General features: G+C 45.6%; 1 protein-coding gene across 2 annotated transcripts in view; it reads right to left on the bottom strand.

The window, feature by feature from the left end:
• Positions 1 to 1,581: 1,581 nt before the first annotated feature.
• The window catches only part of RSU1 (Ras suppressor protein 1), a 177,600-nt gene continuing 159,239 nt past the window's right edge, over positions 1,582 to 19,942 (bottom strand). For both annotated transcript variants that reach the window (XM_037060771.1, XM_037060772.1), the window contains one exon: positions 1,582 to 2,398. In XM_037060771.1, coding sequence (XP_036916666.1) covers positions 2,296 to 2,398 — 103 coding nt within the window. In that variant the 3' untranslated portion in view covers positions 1,582 to 2,295. The remainder of the gene's footprint in view (positions 2,399 to 19,942) is intronic.

Raw genomic sequence — 19,942 nt, forward strand, 5'->3', positions numbered from 1 at the left:
GAATCAGAGACAGGATCAATACAAAGGAATACTCTTTTAAAAAAAGAAATATTGACACCCTTTTGTTCCATTCTTTTATTCTTCCCAGTTGTCAAAACTAATACATTCAAATAGAAATATCTCATCATTTTGCTAAAAAAGTTTTGCTATTTATTGTCAAATTGTTACAACTTACCTGAAGTGAAATTTTTATTCCCAATAGCAATGTATAAGAATGTTTACCTCATGTTATTCCTGTAGCACTTAATATTTATTACCTTAAAGTATTTGCATACTTTCATTGTTACATATTTCTTGATTTTGCTTTGACTTGTATTTTTTTTGATTACTAGTGAGTCTGGATAATTTTTTCACATTTCAGAGCTTTTTCCTCTTTGTGGATTTTATGTATATTAGCCATATTTCTATGTAGAGTATTCATCTTTAAAAAAATTATTCACAAGAGTGTACAGTGTTTTTACTAAATATCACAATAAACTAAGTATCACATACAATTTATTTTGCTTGTTGCTAGTATAATTTTAGATGACATCTTTCTGGTCAACAACTGGAGAAGCATCATTCTTCCTCGCGCCATTTCAGGAGCTAACATATCAGTCAAAAAGACCAGGCTGAGGCAAAGACCGCACCTGGAAAAGCTCTATCAACGCCACTGCCAACAGGTGGTGGCACCTGGGGACTCCGATTCCCACAGCCAGTGCGCTACCAGGGGGTGACCCAGAAACAAGAGGCACGGATCTTCACTGGTGGCTCTGACTCATACATTTCCTAAGAAACTCAGGATTTTTCGTTGTGTTTTGATTTTGGCTTTGTACACGTTCCAGCAGTCCTGGCCTTGGGGGTTCACCTGTGAAAGGAGATGATGCTGGTGTAGACGCACCACCATCCAAAAGTGTGTTACCTCTCCACACACCTTTTGTTTCCAGGCGTTCTGGTGTTGGCAGCCCTCTCAGCACAAAAATTCTGCTTGGATGTATTTTCATTTAACACACATATTAGGGTTGATAAAAACAAACCTGCCTATCGCAGCTGCTAAGCAACTGGTGCTGGGTGACTGCAAGTGTGGTTTCTACCCGGGGTGTGATCTGGAGTGTGCACGTTCACACAACTCATTTGGCATCACCGAGTCCCCTTAGAAGAATGCCTTGATATGAGCTGATTTTTCTGCAGCGACAAGAAACATACTTGAGTTTTTTCTCTCTCAGTTTTACAGCTCTTGACTACCAGCCATGGGCAGAAGCCACTGTCTCCGCAGCTAAGAAATGCTGCTTTCCAAAATCCTTTGGCAGAATCTCCCAGAGATTTGTTTTTCTGCTCCTTCCTAAATTAGCAACAGTCTTTAAAGAAAAAAAAAACAAACCCGACAAATCGATGGAGAAGAAACCAGCTCTAATTCTGCATTTTTTTTCATGGAAAGTTGCAGAGTTGATGATCTATAACTAACAGAAGTGAACAACTGGATGAGAAAATTGGGGGAAAACCGTGTATACAGCCCAAGATCAGGTCGTTCTTTATTCAAGAAGCAACATGTGATACGTATTCAAGATTTTATTAAAATCACTTGTAAGTTAGCATAATATCTCAGTGGTTAAGAAAAATTTTTAATAAAGCAAAAGAATGAGTTATGTTAATAAACAGAAGAGTGAACAGTGTTAACTGTGACATTTAAATGATTACATGGTTTAATTATTCTTTGGATAATAAGCTGCTCTGTGAACATCTATTCAAGGAACCAAAGCTTGCACCTGCTATGGAACTTGCAGTTGAATTAGAGCTCTGTTTCCTGCCTTTGGTAATTTTAAGAAAACAAATGGAAATAGTTTTAAAAACTTACACAAATCTGCCACTTACCAAAAGAAATGAAAAGGTAAGGAGGAAGGCACAAGGAAGATGGGTGGAAAGGAACACACACACACACATGGTACAGATGACCCTTGAAGACCACAGGGGTCAGAAATGCCAACTCCCAGAGTCAGAAACCCACACATAACTTCTGACTCCCCCAAATGTTACAGTAATAGTTTTCTTTGACCAGAAGTCTTATCAATAACATAACAGTTTATTAACATGTATTTTGTATATGTATTATATACTGAATTCTTAGAATAAAAGATAAAAAATCTTATTAAGAAAATCATAAAGAAAATACATTTCTAGTATTTATGGAAGGAATTCCATGTTTAAGTGGACCCTCTCAGTTCACACCTGTATTGTTCAAGGGTTAGCTGGACAGAGCAAGAGAGAACAGAAGCAATGATGAGAAAAGTGACCCGAAGTCCAGCCCATGCCAACCCTTTATTTGTTCTTGGCTGCCAGGGGCTTCCGGCTGATCTTTTTTGATTTGTCATTATTTTTCTTCGGTGGTTCTGGATTTGCCTGCATGTGTCTGCCGTAGAGACTGAAAAGAGAGAGAAGGAAACTGTGAGATTTACCTCATGAGCACAAGGCAAGCTTCTACTGGTAGAGTCTGAAACACCAGATTCATCTCCAGGGGTAGCCAGTAAGTCAAAAGATGAGAAAACCAAAAGATCATTCTGCTGCCTCTGGGTCATACACTGCATTTAGGAATTAAGAATTCTCTTACACACAAACACGTGCGTGCACACACACACGTGCGTGCACACACACAGAACACTCCAGGAGGTCCAATTCTGGATTGGACTTCAGAGTCCTCTTGGAATTTGAATCACTGGGCTGGGTGCGAAAACACCCAAACATGAGAGAGAGAGGACTGTGAGAACTGATAACGTTCAGCCCGACGTTCCGGACTGAAGCTCTGAAGGCTGCGTTTAAGCGACAATGACAAACATTTGACAGAACTAAATGGACAGAGTGCCCATTTAGTGAGAAGTAAGCATCATGTCCAGCTTGAAAGTCCAGGGGCTGGATAATGTGACAGAGAGCAGTGGTGTCCGAGCTGTACTGGCTGCTCAAGTCTGACTGATGGCGTTGGCGTGGCAACCACCCATCAATGTCATGTTCATAAGTACCGCTGATTAAATGTTGACAAAATGCCCTGCAATTACGGCGGAAGGCACTCATCGCCGAGCAAACTCGCTCTGTGGCTGAGAGGACTGAACAGGACGGTAGATAGTAATTAATCAATAATTTATGAGTAATTCTCATTAAACTAAATTAAAAGCCACCCTAAAATAAATACAGCTCAACCTCAACTCCCTTTATTGATAAAACCGTGCCCCTGGAGAGCCTGGTGGGTGTGTCAGTTTCTGTAGAGGAAAGGCACTGCCTGACTCTGCCTGTTGCAATGACTTGTGCCTGCTGAACGAGGGGGGACACAAAGACCGACCTCCCTGTACAAGCTCTGCCTTGTTCCGAGGTCCACTCAAGGAAGCGATGCCCTCTCCTGAGGCTTGCATTTTGCTAGGTGCACAGTGTGACACTACTTGGCAAGTGCCTGTCTCTTGATGACACTGTGGTTGATGGCATGAGGGATGGACCTGGCACACTGGTCAAGTTGGTCCACTGGTCAAGTCCTTGGGGAAAGTGGGGCACTAGGGTTTTGACAGATGACCCTGTATTCTGTCTTCTCCAGAGGATTCAAAGCATCTCCTTGCAAGCAGTCTGGACAGGTTCCACCAAGTGATTGTGAAGATAGGTCTCCACTCCCAAGAGGCTTAGAATGCAGAGTCTGAATGGGCGGTAGACAGATCGAAAGCTGGAAAAGATAGGCCCAGCAGGTGCTGTGATGTTCTTCTGGGAAAGCAAGGAGCCATCTCTTGGGTCCAAGATACCACATGTCCTGAACAGGTAATATTTGAACCTGCAAATTAGCTTTCAACTTCTGTAAGCTTAGACTTTTCACTAATCTAAAGGAGAGAGAAGCCCAGGCCTACCCAATCCGACAGCAGTTCCACAGGAAAAACGCCTCCTTCTTCAAGAGAACCTGCTACCCAGGAAAACAGACCTTTAAGCCCAAGTTTGCCCCTCTCCCTCTTTAAAAAGGGCCACAAGGGTCATGGACACCAGGGGCCTGGCTCTCAGATAGAGAACCACTGGTTCAGGCCAAGAGGCAGGTCCAGTCAGTCCAGCTTCCCTGCCATGGCTGCCTCAGCCCTAGTGATGTCCCTAGTGATGTCCCTGTCCTAGTCCCAGAACCTACGACCATCACCTTGCATGGCCAAAGGGATTCTGTAGAAGTGAGTAAATAAAAGTCCTGAGATGGAAAATAATCCTGCATTATCTGGGGGGAGAGGTCAACCTGTGTACCCCTTTTCTCACCCCTCCAGCATCTCTAGCAGATGCATCTAACAAGCAGAGGAAACCCTGGGCTAAAGCAGACTTGCTGATCACACGCTCTGAAACACACTTACGGTCTACAGGCTCTGCCCCCCCTCCTAGGATGCTGCTTCCCGCAAGCTATGGGGCTCAGTGTCTCGGTGCTTTGCTGGAAGGGAGGCCGCTGGTCTCTGGGCTCCTCTCACTGAGCCCAAAGCAAAGCGCTCCCTCTGCTCTGTGCATTCACATAGTCCCAGGATCCTCAGTTATCAGGCATTCTCACAGCTTTGTGTATCTCTCCTCTATTTCCCAAGTCCTTTTCCTCATAACTGATAAAAACATACACGTTTTACAGATAACATCAAACTTACAAAAATCCACACAAATACAGTGCCATGCGCCTGCGCTTGGATGTGTAGCAGTACTGACATACCAGGAAAGGGGTATCAGCAAAAATGAAGTTGGAGGAAGGAGAAAAGAAGACCGGATACAGGTCTGCTCCATACCCTGCCCTGAACTAGCAGGCTTGGAAGGCTTCCCGGAAGGGGTGGGGCTACCTGGGCCCTGAGGGTGGTCATCTAGCAAAGTCACTTCGGAAGCTGTGCAGAAGCTCTTGGGACTCAGCAAGGCTCCTCTTTTCAGAAAGGAACTGGAAAGTTCCCAGTTTCCATTCCTGCCTTTTTACGTATAAGACCCCACTGCATGCCTGAAGTCTCTGGGACTATACAGCAAGTCATTCCACAGGGCCAGATGGACAGCAGCCCCGGTGCTCAAATCCTAGTTTTGCCATTTCCTAGTTGTTGACTCTGGGCAAATGATTAGCATCCCTCATCCCCACCATGTCTAGGTTCCTCTGTATGTAAAAACCAAAACCAAAACCAAAACCAAACCAAACAAACAAAAACAATGTGGTTTCCTTGCAGGGTGGCCACGGTAGTTAAATGAGCCGGCACCATGACAAGCCTATTGCAAGTGGCCAGCGAATGCCTGCTGAAAAGCAGGACTGACGTGGGGTTATACTCAGAGTGATTAAATAGAGATAATTACATGATTACTTTACTTCCTAAGGGCTTTTTCCTCTGAAAAAAAATAACACGGTATTTTCTATGAATGCCAAATCCCCACGCCATCTCTGGAAGAGAGGTTTTAATCCTGTTTGAAGAAAGCAACGAAGGCAGAGCTAAATGCGGTGCCCCACTTCCTCGGTGAGTCACCACAGAGCAGGGATGACACTGCCCTTCCCTCCCTGTGTGATCCTTTCACTCCTCCCGCTCTGTGGGCAGATGCAAGTCGGTACTTCACTAAGCAGCCATTCCCACATGGAGACATCACTGCGGCAGAGAACTAAGCGTCTCAGGGCCCAAAGCCTTGGACTCCGTTCCTGGCTCTACCAGCGATGAGCCCTGGGCCTCCACTTGGGAAGTGTGGGAGGCAGAATAACGCCCCCTAAATGTCCTAATCCCTGAAGCCCGTGAATATATTATATTGCAAAAGGGGCTTTGCAGAGGTGATGGATCAACCTGGATTATTTGGGTGGTCCCAAAGTAGTCACAACAGTTTCTCAGAGGAAGGTAGGAGGGTCAGAGACTGGGAGAGAGCTAAGCCTGTGAATGCTGACTTTTAGATGGAGGGAGGGGCTATCACCCAAGGGATTCAGGTGACTTCTGGAAGCTTCCAGAAGGACATGCATTCTCCTCTAGAGGTCCAGAGGAAGCAACCATGTGGGTACCTTGATTTCATACTTCTGACCTCCAGAACTGTAAGAAAATACATTGCTTTTGTTTTCAGACACCAGCTCCTGGTTACAGCAGCAACAGGGAACTCATATAGTAAGTAAAACTCTCTGGGCCTACACACAGGCCAACCTATTGGGAAGATCCTGCTTAATTTCAGCAGGAAAAAAAGAAATTTTCTGGGGTAGCAGCTCAATAAAAAGAAGGAAGGAAAAGTTACAGATTAAGTTTCAGAAAGGACACAAAGTGTGCCCAAAGGAACAATGGATTCTGTTTCTACCAAAAAAAATGGGAACAGGCAGGCAAATCTCCCCTCTCTACTGTAGTAGGACTGGACAGTCCCCAGGCCCTCCATTCTCTGAAGCTAACACTCAGGACTCATGCTCTGAATGTACCTAGGATTAGTTTCCATGGAGGGTCACCGGGTGATGACACAGAGAGCTCAATGACACTGAAAGAAGCCCGATTGTGTGCAGTTCCTAAGAGGAAGGGGCTCACTAGGCCATGCAGGGCCACGTGGGGAAGTGTCAGGGTCAGTCAGAAGGCAGCAGGAAGGAGAGAGTTTGGCCCAGAGCCTTGATGGTGGTTTCATGGAAAGGAATGGGTGAAGCAGAGTAGGCAAGTTTGAGAGAGTTTAGGATTGGACAGCTTGAATAATTTCAGCGGTCCCTAGGCCACAGGATGGTCTCTAGTTGACTGGTACCTGAGAGAGGGAAGATGCTGTCTTGGCATGTGTGCTTTAGACAAAGGAGGCAGTCGGGGGCACAGGCTATGGAGTGTTGGGTTAGCATGTGAAGGGCGTACTTTCGGGCGTGTTGGTTGCTGCCTCTAGCAGTTAGCTAACCCTGGGAAGGACAGGCTCCCCAGCCTGCAAGACCCCCATGTGTCAAAGCCTCATAAAACATAGCAAACAAAAAAGCCTGATGAACTAATATAGCCCACAGCCTTCGGGATGGATTTTTGTCCTCCTGACTACGCCACACCCTCCCCTCATGAAGCGCCTTCCCCCTTAGGGCCTTGGTGACTACAGCTGCGGGACCTGTTCCTTCTACTTCATGCACTGGGGAAGATCCCAGCCATCCTTGAGACCCTAGCACAAGGCACTCCCCACACTAGCACAGCCCCTCAGTCCTCTGCTCAGGCGGCACCTGCCCTACCCTGCCGTGAGGATCTCGGAGAACAGTCCCAGTCTTCACGCATGTCTTGTCCCCGCACCCTGCTTGGTGGCTCTGACCAATGTGTGACTTTGGGCAAGTGATTAACTTGTCCCTGTCTGCGGTCCTCATTTGCAAAACGAGGATAAAAAATTCCAGCTCCCTCACAAGGCTTTGGAGGAGATAACTCTGACACAGAGAAGGTCTTGTCTGCTTAGGCATATAACAGGTATCCCAGGACGGCTCCTGCCTCCACAAGCTCTCACAAAGGTCCGTGACTCAGGCTCAGATGGCCAGTTCCTCCCACTTCTCATATGCTCCTCCAAACACAGACCACAGCCAGGAACGCTGCTCGGCCGCCAGCCCCCTTCATAGGGAGGTTTCCATCGGAGATTGAAATCCAGCCGTGCCAGCTGGAGGGCTGACAAAGGGAGCCTGGCTCCAGGTCACCAGAGGAGCAGCCACCATCAGTGGGCAAAGTAACCCAGAAAAAGAAGAACCTATGGCAGAGTCTTAGAAAATCTCCCCCATGAAATCTGAGGTTTATAGACGATAATTGGGAGACAATTAAGGAGGGGAAGAACCAGCAAAGAACAATCTAAAGTGACAGGAAGGAATCAATTATGCTCAGGAGGCTGATGAACAGGCTTCTGTTGCTAAAGAGAAATGGAAGGCAAGGTGCGTGGGGATGCTCTTGCTGTGGGTCGTGAGTGTGCCACGGCCACCGGGACACACGGGTTCTCTATTCGTCCCTTTGGGATGGGCTCTGTCCTGAACAGTCACCTGAAAACTCCCTGCCAAAAGCCAGCATTAGAGGAGCCATCATAAGACGATTCCGGGGACTTCTGGGGTCACCAGACTGACCCCTTCAGGGGTGCCTTGTGAAAGCAGCCACACATGGCCACTGTGAGCGCCCACAACTGAGCACACCTGCCTGTTGACACCGAAGATTGCACAGCAAAAAAACCCCGCCCACCAGAATCAGAACACATTTTGCATCAAATATTATATTAAGCAGGATGGCGTGATGCGTTTCTATTACAGACAGGTCGGTTTTACCTACTGTGCACATCTGCATTTTTAGAGATCCAAGGGTCTCTTGCAGACTCTCAACCCCTGCACGGCTGCAGCACTGCAGGCCAGTGCAGACTACCCCATTCCTTCTTGAAAATCTCCTCCTTTGGTTGCAAGGCACTGTCCTGGTTCTCATTCTCTCTCTGGACACTTCTTTGGTCTTTGTGCTTCTGCACTTATCTTTGTGTTCTCTTCTCCAGAACAGTCATCTGATTCCACAGCTCCGATGGTACTCTGAGTGGCAGCCCTCCATGCCTCCACCACCCTCGGCCCCTGTTGGCCTGTTCTCACTTGGACACTCTGCCCTTAAACCCAACTGAAATGGTACAGTTCTTTACCCTGGCTTCCACAGTCTGTCCCTCTGTGTCTCCAGACCTTCAGGATCAAAACTGAAGTCACTAAAGTTGTTTTGACATCTGCCTCTTTTTTCAAGCACCACATGAATCAGTGGGAGTGACACTAGGCCTGGGACCAGGGAAATATCTGAAACTCTAAGCAAAGCTTTACTTTGCAGCAGAAAGAAAACACATTTTCATTAGCTTCTCAAAAGGTTCGTAACGCCATAGATTAACTAGTCCCTTTATGGTGTGTATTCCTATTCTCAACATCCTATGATCTTACCTGTTCTCTTTGTCTCCTGTGCTCCATATCACATGGCCCCTATCACATGGCCACTGGATTATAATGGTCCCTTCTCGGTCTCCCTGACGATGATCCATTCCCTCCTCTAGTGTGTCTATATACAAGTGACAGAAAAATCTCTTCTTGGTTTACACATGGAAAACAGTATCTGCTGCTCATGTCACCAAGTACCCAGCCTAGTGCATGGCACACAGCAGCCACGGAACACGCTACCTCCACATGACTTACCCACCCTCATCTCTCCATTTCCTGGGACACCTGAGTTCAGTAAGGCTGGTCTGGAGACAAGCAGTATGGAGTGTAGGAAAGAGGGATCAAGTGTGAGTTCTGCCACGTATTAGCTGAGTAATCTTATTGCACCTCTTTCCAGAATATCTATGATCTTAGCTGGCAAATGGGAATATCTGCACTTGTCTGCTTTTCAGGTGTATCTGACAGTCAGATTGGCTTTGGCTCACTGAAGTGCTATGAAAAATACAAAAAGTGCTAAATCAACCCAAAACCTGGGATTAGCCACCACCCCCCCCACACACACTCCTTTTGGGCATTTTTCTTTCTTTTTTTCCTGATCTGTGTTACCATTGCTTGAAATGCCTGCCTGAGTTCTTTCTGTAATTCAGATCTCATTCATATTTTTAGGCTTTTCACAGGCCCTTCACCTCCCTCCACAAAATACTTTGGGATTTATCAGGATTTCACCATTAAGCCCTTCATGATCCAGAAAGTGGTTCCTGCCCCTGGCTTGTTATTTCAAAGTACCAGTATAGGGCCTTTATGGCCGCGCACGTTAAACTGGCTACTATTCATTCGTCCAGCATTCACCGTGAGAACCACCCAGTGCTGTGTGGGCTTCTGTTGTCTTCACTGTTCGAATGAGGAAACTGAGGCTTAACAAGTTTAGGCCCTGATGGAACCGGGCAATCGCTCCCAAAGGTCAAACTCTTAATTCACCAAGTTACCTTGCCTCCCATCTTTGTAAATTTCTCAGTTTGTCTTCTTAACAAGCTGTCCCTTTCCTTGAAGGCAGACTTCGCTTCTTTTGTATTCTATAGACTCATGGCACTGCTGGAAGCACATTGTGTGCTATGTAAATATTGTCTTTCAGAATGCCAGGTGTACGAGACGCACAATATGCTGTTCTGAAGTCATTTGCCCATGTCATCTGCCTCCCTTTTGTTATTTTGGGGGTTTCCATGGGAAGTCCTTTTAGAGCCCAAGAAAAGAACCGATTTTAAAATTTAAGTATATGGCCAGTGACACCAAATGAAATAATTTTGTTTATAATCCGTAATCTTATGGTAGGTTGCTAAATTTAAAATCTCCACAAATAAATCTGTGGGCCATGTGTGAAGCTGAGATTATAAATAAGCATTTGTAATAACTTTATTTATCCTATCTAGAAGGGATGAAAGGCTGGTGACAGAACCTTAGCACATAAATTGTTGAGTCTTAAAGGAAAAAATATTAACTTAGCATATTCTTATGAGACAGCTCATTAATTCAAAAGACAATGGTTTTTGAAGATCAAACCTCCAGGAGATGGTTCCACGTAACCCACTAACCGCAATATGCGTCTTTCACATTCACATTTCCCGTTATAACTCTCACTGTTCTCCATCACCAACACTCAGTATAGAAAAATAGTATAGCCATACATGTGCCAATCGCATCCATATAAACAGCTTAAAAATTTGTAGCTGGCTTACAACAGCTAAGAAGTTATACGAACAAGTGAAATATGAGGCAGATTTTAAAATATGTCACACATTCCAGACTTGCTATTTGCCCTCACCAGCCCCCCCCCACCCCCAGAAGGGAGAAATAAGAATCCTGGCAGAGCAAAACTAACAATCTCATGCACAAAAGATGCTCATTAAACTTCATCATCCTGTCTGCTTTAATGATGTTTTTACTTAATAAAAATTCCCCGAGCAGTTGCAAGGATATTAGGCAAGGTCTTTGGTTATGTATCAGAGGTCCGAGCTGTCACCAGCAAGCATGCAGTTCAGAGGTATGGTCCCCGGGGAAGGAGAGAATACAGCTTTCACGGAACACATGCAGAGAAAAATCAATAACTGCAACTTGCTTCCCTGCTTAAGCATTTAAGAAAATAGGTAATCCTTTTAAATTAAACTGCAAAGTGCTAAATGTTGCAATTTCCAGAATAAACTAAAGGGAAACAAAAACAAGTCTAAGGGATTTTAAACAAGCTACTTCTTCAATAGATTTCGTAACTAAAGATTTAAAACTATTATTATAAAAAGAATTATTTTGTGATCTAGTACTTGCATCCAGAGATTTTTTTAAAAAGACATCCAACCATATATGTTGCTGTGTGTTTTTAATACAGATATATAAACCTATTCATAAATATGAGAAAGGGAAAAGTTATTTTCATATTTGTATTTACTGCTTCAAATATGATTCCTAAAAAAATAAATAAACCCACTGCTTTAAAATTCATTAACTTGAATTTGGCTCTCAAAGGTTATGTAACAGTTACCAAATAGATCCTTTAATATGCATAGCTGGATATTAATACTACATAACCACATACTGCTGCTTTTGTCCATATCATGTAACCCCTTTAAAGTTCTCACCCTCAATACATTCTCGGCTGGAGAGGTTACAACAGGTGGGACAAGAGTGAGGCACTACCCAAATTTGAATCTAAAGGCAGTAAGGCTGTCCTCTATGTGTTGAGTAACAATATCAAGACAAAATGGATCAAACAGAAACATGAAATCTCACCCCAAAATAATATGAGCACAAATCTTAGGCAAGCAAGACTTGACTATAACCAGAGCACGGGTATTGAAAAAGCCAGAGAGCGTCTGCTCCTCAGAAGAATGTTGGTCAGCGGTGCGGTGGGGTACATGCTGGCAGTGAGAAGCAAGCACCCCCAGAGCAAGGCGGAGAGGACCAGGCTGTAGATGCCTCGACAGGCGTGTCTTCAAGAGGACGCGGGGACACACACGGGGCCACCGGAGCCACAGAAACGCTGACCTGGCTCACGTGGTCCAGCTCTCCCCTCTCCTACCACTCCCCCACTTCCCAATCCCCAGCACAGGGTAAAGGAGACAGGCCCCTGTCCACCTCTGAGGTTTGAACTTGCTATGCACTGAAAAGTTCTCCTCCAGGTCTCCCTGGGACGGGCACAGTTACCAGCCCCATTTTACAGGTGAAGGGATAGATACACAGAGAGGTTAAACGGCTCTGATGTGACACAGGCACTCTCCTGACTCCAGTCTAGCGACGCCGCCCCAGCTTTAGCGTTGCAGCACGACCCACTTGGTCTCAAACCTTTCTTTCTCCTCGGGGCATAGTAACTGATTCCCATCTGAGACTGTGGCCAGTGTGAGCCAAGTAGAGAAAGACCTGGCGCCTTGGTGCTCAAAGTGTCGGGAAGAAAAGTACTTTTTTCCCTGTTTTAGTTAAATTAGAAGCCAGATCTGGGGCCAGCCCTGTTGACACCTGTGAAGAGAGCCCACCTGGGAGGAAACCCACACAGACAAAGCAGAACTCAAGATGCAGCAAGATGACATCGGGCCCTGCTCTCATGCTGTGCCTGAGGTCCCTTGTGTCCTGGACAATTTTCAGTATAAAATAACAAAATAATCCCCACTGCTCTGAGGCTCTGTGTTCTTTGCAGAGAGGTCTTTTTGCCCACACAATCTGTCTTTGACCACAAATATTTCCTCCACAGCAGTGGTCACGTTTATTTGCTTACTTGCCTCCTGCTGCCCGAAAGAGGAGGAGCCTCGGCTGTCCTGTTCAGCGTGCTCAGTGACCGCTACGCCATGGGCATGCGATGACCGTCTGCTGACTGCCTGAACGACTGCAGGACGTACCAGAAGTGTCCAACTACGTGAGCACCTTCCCAACTGGACTGGTAGTGCCCTGAAACGGTGACCATCTTAATCAGTCTGTTCCTCCAGTGCCTGCCCCACAACAGCCACCCGGTAAACACTCACTGGTGGACCGGAAAAATATCTGAACCAAGGAACATTTCCCAGTGTCCTCATTTCCATGCTCATCAATAATCTATCAGTGTCCCATCTAGAACTGCATACTCAGAGAACATGTCCTGTGCAGGCCAAGGGGCTGCTCGAATCTGGTTGCCACATCAGTTTTTCATGTGTTTTGCTCAGTTTCTGCAGGGCTCTGAGTCTAGACGGCTGAGGACGCGTCTGGGAATGGAGTAAATGCGTCACGGCCCCGTCTACCTAGTGAGGCCACTAGGGAGCCCAATCTGTCATCCTCTAGTGCAGTATCTCGCTCACAGTACCGTGACCAGGGGTTTCCATTCCATTTGTCTAAGGTATAATGGGCTTTGTTGAATATTAATATCTGATATTAGTAAGAACCAGCTGAAGATAGTAATTGCTTATAAAACAGAATTACGTTAAAATGAACATCATAAAATCAGTGAGCTTTTTAAAATCAGAATGGATTTTTCTTATGTATATATCAGAGTCTTTCTGGTCTCATGTGGTGCCTTCATGAATGGCTCTAAGTGGTACATGACCTCTAAAGTATTAAGCTTGTGATCGCAGTAGCAAAATTCATGTAGTACTGACTAGATAGTAGCATTTCCACATGAAGCTTCTTTGGAATTTTCTATATATTGACTCATTTAAACCTTACACAATCTTGCATGAATAACAGAAATCCTGTGGGGTCCATATTTGTCCTGTGGCTGTAGATGTAAATAATGTCACCAACACCAATGCTTTGTTTTTTCTTCCTTTTGTTTTTCAGATAAGGACAAATGGTAAAATATAGAGCCATCAGCCCTCCTCCTCTTCCTCCTTCTCTTGTGGTTAACATAGCAGACTCTGCTCCTGAGACCGAACTGCCCTCTCAGTTTCTCTCAGCCCAGGTGACTTGACCACAGCAGGTGACTCACGGGTGAGTCAATGGGAAGCCAGACATCTCTTTAAATGTGAGTACAAAGCTGTAGTTTCAGAGTGCAGGGTAAGTAACACAAGAATCAGAAGGTGTTGGGGTTGATCCACAATCCGCGTTTCCTTGTCAGAAAACCAGGCATGTAGACTTCAACAGGCGGTGCCTGCGAGCCCGCACGCCACCACTCGCCCCCACACGCTGATGGGTGCTGGGCTGGGCTGTACCCTCGCAGAGCACTCCAGGCAACGGCCTCGGCCAGGTCAGGGGCGGGCATCTCAGTGGAACTTGAACACTTTAAGCACGAAACTTGTTCAGTACTGTGGTTTTTATCAGCTCATCTACCCTTAAGCAAAATCATGTTCACTGAAACCTCGAGGGGCTTGCATCTCTAAGGTTCTTTCTATGTTCTGGTTAGGTTACAGTGTGATGGCTGAGATTTTAGACAGCTCTGTACCATTTGTCCCCTCCCCTCCCCCCCACCCCATCCACCACGGATTTTCTGTGAGGTGTCACTTCCACTGAGAGGGCAAAGAGATAAAAAAAACCAAAAAAACCCTTAGAAATTAAACCCAGAAAGCATCCATCTACCTACAAGCAGACTTACCCACGCAGTGCCCTAGCCAGGGAGTCAGGAAGAAGCAGCTACAGGTAAAGCCCACTCACAACCTCTGGCCCTTCCCCGGCACAGCTGAACTCTCTCCCATAAGCTGGGCTCTCTCTGAAATGCCACACCCCAGTCTTGGAAAACATATCAAGGTGACTTGTCCCTTCCCTCCATTCCTGATCCCAGTCACTGAACTGCTGGCCAGTTGTAAGGACAGACTGGCAGACCAGAAGGAGCTAGGCTTTTGTGGGCAAAGGAACAAAGTGGTATTTGGAGAAAAGGATACAGCTGTCAAAAGAACAGTGGAGAAGACATCGAACGGGACTCAACAGTGGACGAGTCGTTGGACCCCAAACTTTCTTTAGTTCAACTTTCATGTTTTTTACATTTTGTGGAAAAAAATACTCCAAAGGGAATTGAAGATTTAAAAAATAATTTAGCCCTAATATATTAAGCACATATTAATAAATGTTACCCAATTCCTCCTAGTTTTTTTAAATCAGATTTTTAAGGGTCTCAGAAACTTATGGTCTCCGAGTGCAAAAAGGGTAAAAACTAAGATGTTTGTGGTACAGGAGACGCAGGCACAACCGCGGCCCCAGCGAGGCTAACGGGCGAGGGCCTGTGTTGCTGCAGGGAGAGGAGCAGCGGCATTTGGGAACAGGTCTACATTTGTCAAAAAAGTAATGAAGGCACCTATGGGAGCTCAGTAGTAGATGGGTCTCTGGGTCTCCCTTAATTCTTTTGCTTAATTCCTAAGCAAAACAACATAGTAGAAGACTCTGTGTCAGCAGTAACTCCAGGTGGGGAACCTGGGAACACATCAAGAGGAGGACTCTCTCTCGGGACTCAAGCCTTAGCTACCTGATGCCCCAACAGGCCTCGCCGACTCAGAGCAAAATCGTGGCTGTGGGGAGAGAGAAGAGCTAAAGCTTGTCACAACAGGCCTTGTCATCCAAGAATCTCAAGTGTTTCATCTAGGAATCTCACCCGCAAAACACTCCTGGAAGGTGTCAGAGCATTCTAAATACAGACGATGAAAGTGAGGTGGGAGTCAAAGCCTGAGGTGGAGGTGCCAGCGGCCCGGAGTGTCTGTGGAGCACCGCCCGCCTGGGCTGCTCTCAGTGAGGGCTTCCAGCACCGCCAGGGGGTGTGGTCATGAGGCAGCCAGTAGGGCAACACCTGCGTGAAAAACCACAGAGGGAATGCGCGCATAGTAGTTCTCTCCAACATTAACAAACCATGGTCTGTAATAACTGACACAAGCTGACCTATGTTCTCAGGGAACAATATTGTCCCTGAATAGCTATTAATAACCAAGATGAGTTTCACCCAACATGTTTTCCTGAGAATGGCAAAAGAAAACCATCCTAGTAAGTGGTGCCTGCTATGTTGACTATTTACAGTGAATTAACGTCCCCCTCATAAGTATTTCAGAAAGCTGTTTTTTAAAACTTATTTTAAAACACATATAAATACTTCCAATTTAAAGAAACATATTTCATACTTTCATATTGCTATAGAATAGCTCTGATCAAAATATGAGATCCACAAGTGTAACTTTAATTTTTCTAGTAGCCACATTTAAAAAGTAAAAAGGCACAGATGACATGAACTCTAATAATACATTTGACTTAACCCAATATACCCCAAATGTAATTATTTTAACATATCATCAATATAAACAGTGATTAAAGATCGATTTTATCCTTAATTTAAACATAGTTGATTTAGTAAGTACGTCGTACAATTGTATTATTTTTCAGGACTACGTGTCTTTGCGATCCGGTGCGTATTTTACAGCACGTCCCACCAGACCAGGCAGCACGCAGGAGCTCGAGGGCCACAGGTCTTCAGCAGTCACCGCCCCCCATGGCACAGACAGGCCACGTGAAGCAAGTGGAACCAGGCGGCTCCTTGTACTTTTTGAAAGCTAATGGACCCTTTCTTTGCACATGGTTACTTTTAGTGCTTTAGAAAAAGGAAGGATAACTAAATACACCAAAAAACTTTTCTGAAAGGTAATCTCACTTGCCTAGAGGCCCACCCAGTATCTCTAACTGTTTGTAATAGTTCTGGGTATGAGTCTGGAAAGGTCTTCAGGTCAATACAAATAACTCTGAAGCTCATAAACATTACTTGGTTGATGGAAAGTAGAATCAGTCCCTCCCCTTCCCAAAGCAAGAACATGTAAAAACACCTTTTAAAGCCACAAGAGCTCAGCCTGAAGCGGCCGGAGTGCACTCTCCGTGAGGCTCTCACTAGGAGGGTTGAAGAGGCAGCAGCTCCAGGCTGAGTGCCTTCATCAGTGTCTCCGTCTCCCAGGCAAGCCAGGCCGTGTCACCTGGCTGTGTGCTCCTAGTGCAGCCGCAAACACTACATCTGGACTCTGGCTCTCCACCCTGCTCCTGCTCCATCCCCTTGTCCCTCCCCGACTGCAGGGCAGGAGTCTGGGGGCTGCAGGGAGGTCTACGGAATCTCACCTCACCACAGCAGCCACGAGGCGAGGCAGCCCCATCAGGCTTTCATAAAGGAGAGAACAGGTGCTTAGAAGAGATAGGAGACATATATCAAACCTGCTGGCTACATTGAGGTAATAGTATTTTTAAATTTTCCATTTCTTCTCAAGGTATTTTTCCCCACAAAACTCAGAAATATGAAATTGAAAACTAAAAGTAAGGGAGACCCAAAGACTCATCTACTACTGAGGTCCCATAGGTGCCTTCATTACTCTTTTGACAAATGTAGACTTGTTTCCAAATGCCGCTGCTCCTCTCCCTGCAGCAACACAGGCCCTTACCCGTTAGCCTCACTGGGGCCGTGGTTGTGCCTGCGTCTCCCGTGTCACTGAGGGCTGCCACACTCACCTCTGGCCGAGGAGCCTCTCTTATGGAGGGCACTTGACAGAGCTGACTTACAAACCACCCACCGTGACCAAGGCAGGTATGATGCCTGAACACTGGCCTGGGCTCCCCTGGGCTTTAGTTTTTCCATCTGTAACACAGGAATTATAAGCAGGCCCACTATACTGCTTACAGTTGTGAGGACCAAATGCGAAAATCACACAAAGAACTTACCACTGTGTCTAGACACACACTAAGCAAAATGTCCCCTCTTTTTCTTTTTTTTTTAAATCTTCACCTAAGGACTTTTCTCCCCTCATTGCTTTTAGAGAGGAAGGGAGAGAGAGAAACATCAACTGGATGCCTCCCATGTACGCCTGGACTGGGGATCATATTTGCCCTGACCAGGCCTTGAACTCACAACCTAGGTATGTGCCCTGACCAGGAATCAAACCCATAACCTTTCAGTTAGTGGGATGGCACTCCAACCCACTGAGCCACAGCAGCCAGGGCAAGCTTTCTTTTATTCATTAAGAGATGTTAGGTCACTCTGTCACATTTTTAATTGGTATTTTTAGAGAGAGAAAGGAAGGGAGAGGAGAGAGGGCTGGAAGAACATCGGTTTGTTGTTCCACTTATTTAGCATTTATTGGTCGATAAAACCAATAACCTTGGTTATTGGTTTTAATCGAACCCATAACCTTGACATATTGGGACAATACTAACCCACCGAGCTACCCAGACAGGTCCCACTTGGTCACTTTTGCAGGATTTCATCTCAAATGAAAAAGTAAAGGTACAAGCCCTAATTTGTATGACATCAAAATCCAGTAAAGGGAGAGGCAGAGAAGGAGAGAAAGAGAAAGGGGAGAGGGGCAGAGAGGGAGAATGGGGTGGGCAAGGAGGGAGGGAGGGAGGTGGGGGGAGAGAGAACATGAATCTCCTTCTATGCTTAGCACCGATGCAGAAGTTAAAATGTCTGGCAGACTGTTGGAGAGACCCAGTTTTGAGTTTCATCTATAATAATTTGCAGCTGGGTAACTGGTGAACTTAACCCCTCTGAGCATAATTTTCCTTCTGGGTAATGGGACTGTTAATAATAATACATACTCCAGTCATTAGGAGGATGAAATCACATAAATGACAGTTGCTTTCCAAAGAGATATTTTTTAAACACTGCAACACATAGCTTGAGGAAAACAGAAAATGGCAGCAAATGGGGGTTTTGGATATAAAATTATCAACAATTTAGTTACTTATGTAGCTGATCTCTTCATAAAGTATAAAAAATGTCTGATGACTATGTTGTATACCTAAAACTAATATAACATTGCCTGTCAAGTATAATGTAAAAATTTAGAGTTCAGTCACTTTTGGAGTCCGGTCTTCATGTAACACGCTGGCCAAGGCCAACGACAACTGTGGAAGAGAGGAAGAAGGCCCAATTCCTTTGCTCTGTCCAGGGTTCTGAAGGGGAGACTCACTAGTACTCATTGAAAATGAACAAGGGTATTGAGCACATCGTCTTTCCTCCTCTTGCTTCAGCTCCCCATTCACACGCGAAGCTGTTCTTGAATCTACTCAGATGGGAATCACATTACGTAACAGTCAATAATCTTTATGGTAACTCTGCAGTGAAAGTGTCATTTGTTGTAATGAACACTGATCGTAAGTTAAGCCCTTAGCTACTGTCTCTGTTATTTTTCATTACACTGTTCCTTGCTCTGTTATATTTCAGGAGTACCGAGGGAATTCAACCAACTATGTTCACCAGTCAGCTCTTCGTTACTCAGATTAGAATCTGCTAAGATGCAATGGAGCAATTTGCAAACGCACTGAATCTCAGGAAATGCATCAGACACCAGTTACACGTTCTCCTCTGCCAACGCCAGCAAGCGCCCCGCCTTCCCCCTGGTTTTTTGTCCTCTTAATTTGCTATTTTTCTATGTATCTCCCTTTCAATTCACAGTATGGTTCTCCAGGCCCAAATCACAGAGAGTGTTAACAATGTGTTTCTGGTAATTTGTTTCTTCAGTAATGACTCTGTTCAATTTGACACCCAGAAGAAAGTTTCCAAAATCATCGTCACATCTTACACAGCTCTCCCTCATGAACGCCCCTCTGCTTACATTACAGCCCTTCCCTCTCCAGCTACTTTGAAGGGCACTAACTCCAAAAGGCACACCAGTGAGGAAAGGCTGGAATGCTTCCATTAAAAAAAAACCCAATGTGAAAAATTCATTTTGCACATTGTATGTTAAGTCTGAGAGTGAAATTTCCATATGCCTCTGTGTTTCAAGCTCTTAGAATTGCTTATAAGTAGGTTGTGAGTCCTGGTGGAGACCGCATCACTGCCACGCCTCACGCCATCAGCACAAGGGCTCAGAGACCACATGGGCTGGCGCTAGCCACTGACACCTGCACACCTGACCTCTCTTACTGGGTCTGAGGCCTTCGCCCACCCCCACCTGACACCGGGCTTCCTTACTTCTCATTAAGACCATGAGCTCCACTCCTGTCTGCCATGGTGCCAGAGAAAAACTTAAAATATTAAGAACGACACCTGCAGGCACCAGAGATCCAGGCTCGCCACCCTGGGTGTCTTTTCAGTGCAGACCTGGCTGAGAACGCTGCCTTTTCGACGGACTGAAGGGGATTCAGCTGGGCCTGCAGCAGCGATGCCACCCACGGTCCCTGTTACTGCTCTTTTCTCATGATACACATCAGAGAAAAGCTGAGAAGAAACTT

This window comes from Sturnira hondurensis, unplaced genomic scaffold, assembly GCF_014824575.4.
Source record: "Sturnira hondurensis isolate 20B ecotype Veracruz unplaced genomic scaffold, ASM1482457v3 Scaffold0012488, whole genome shotgun sequence".
Taxonomy (NCBI): domain Eukaryota; kingdom Metazoa; phylum Chordata; class Mammalia; order Chiroptera; family Phyllostomidae; genus Sturnira; species Sturnira hondurensis.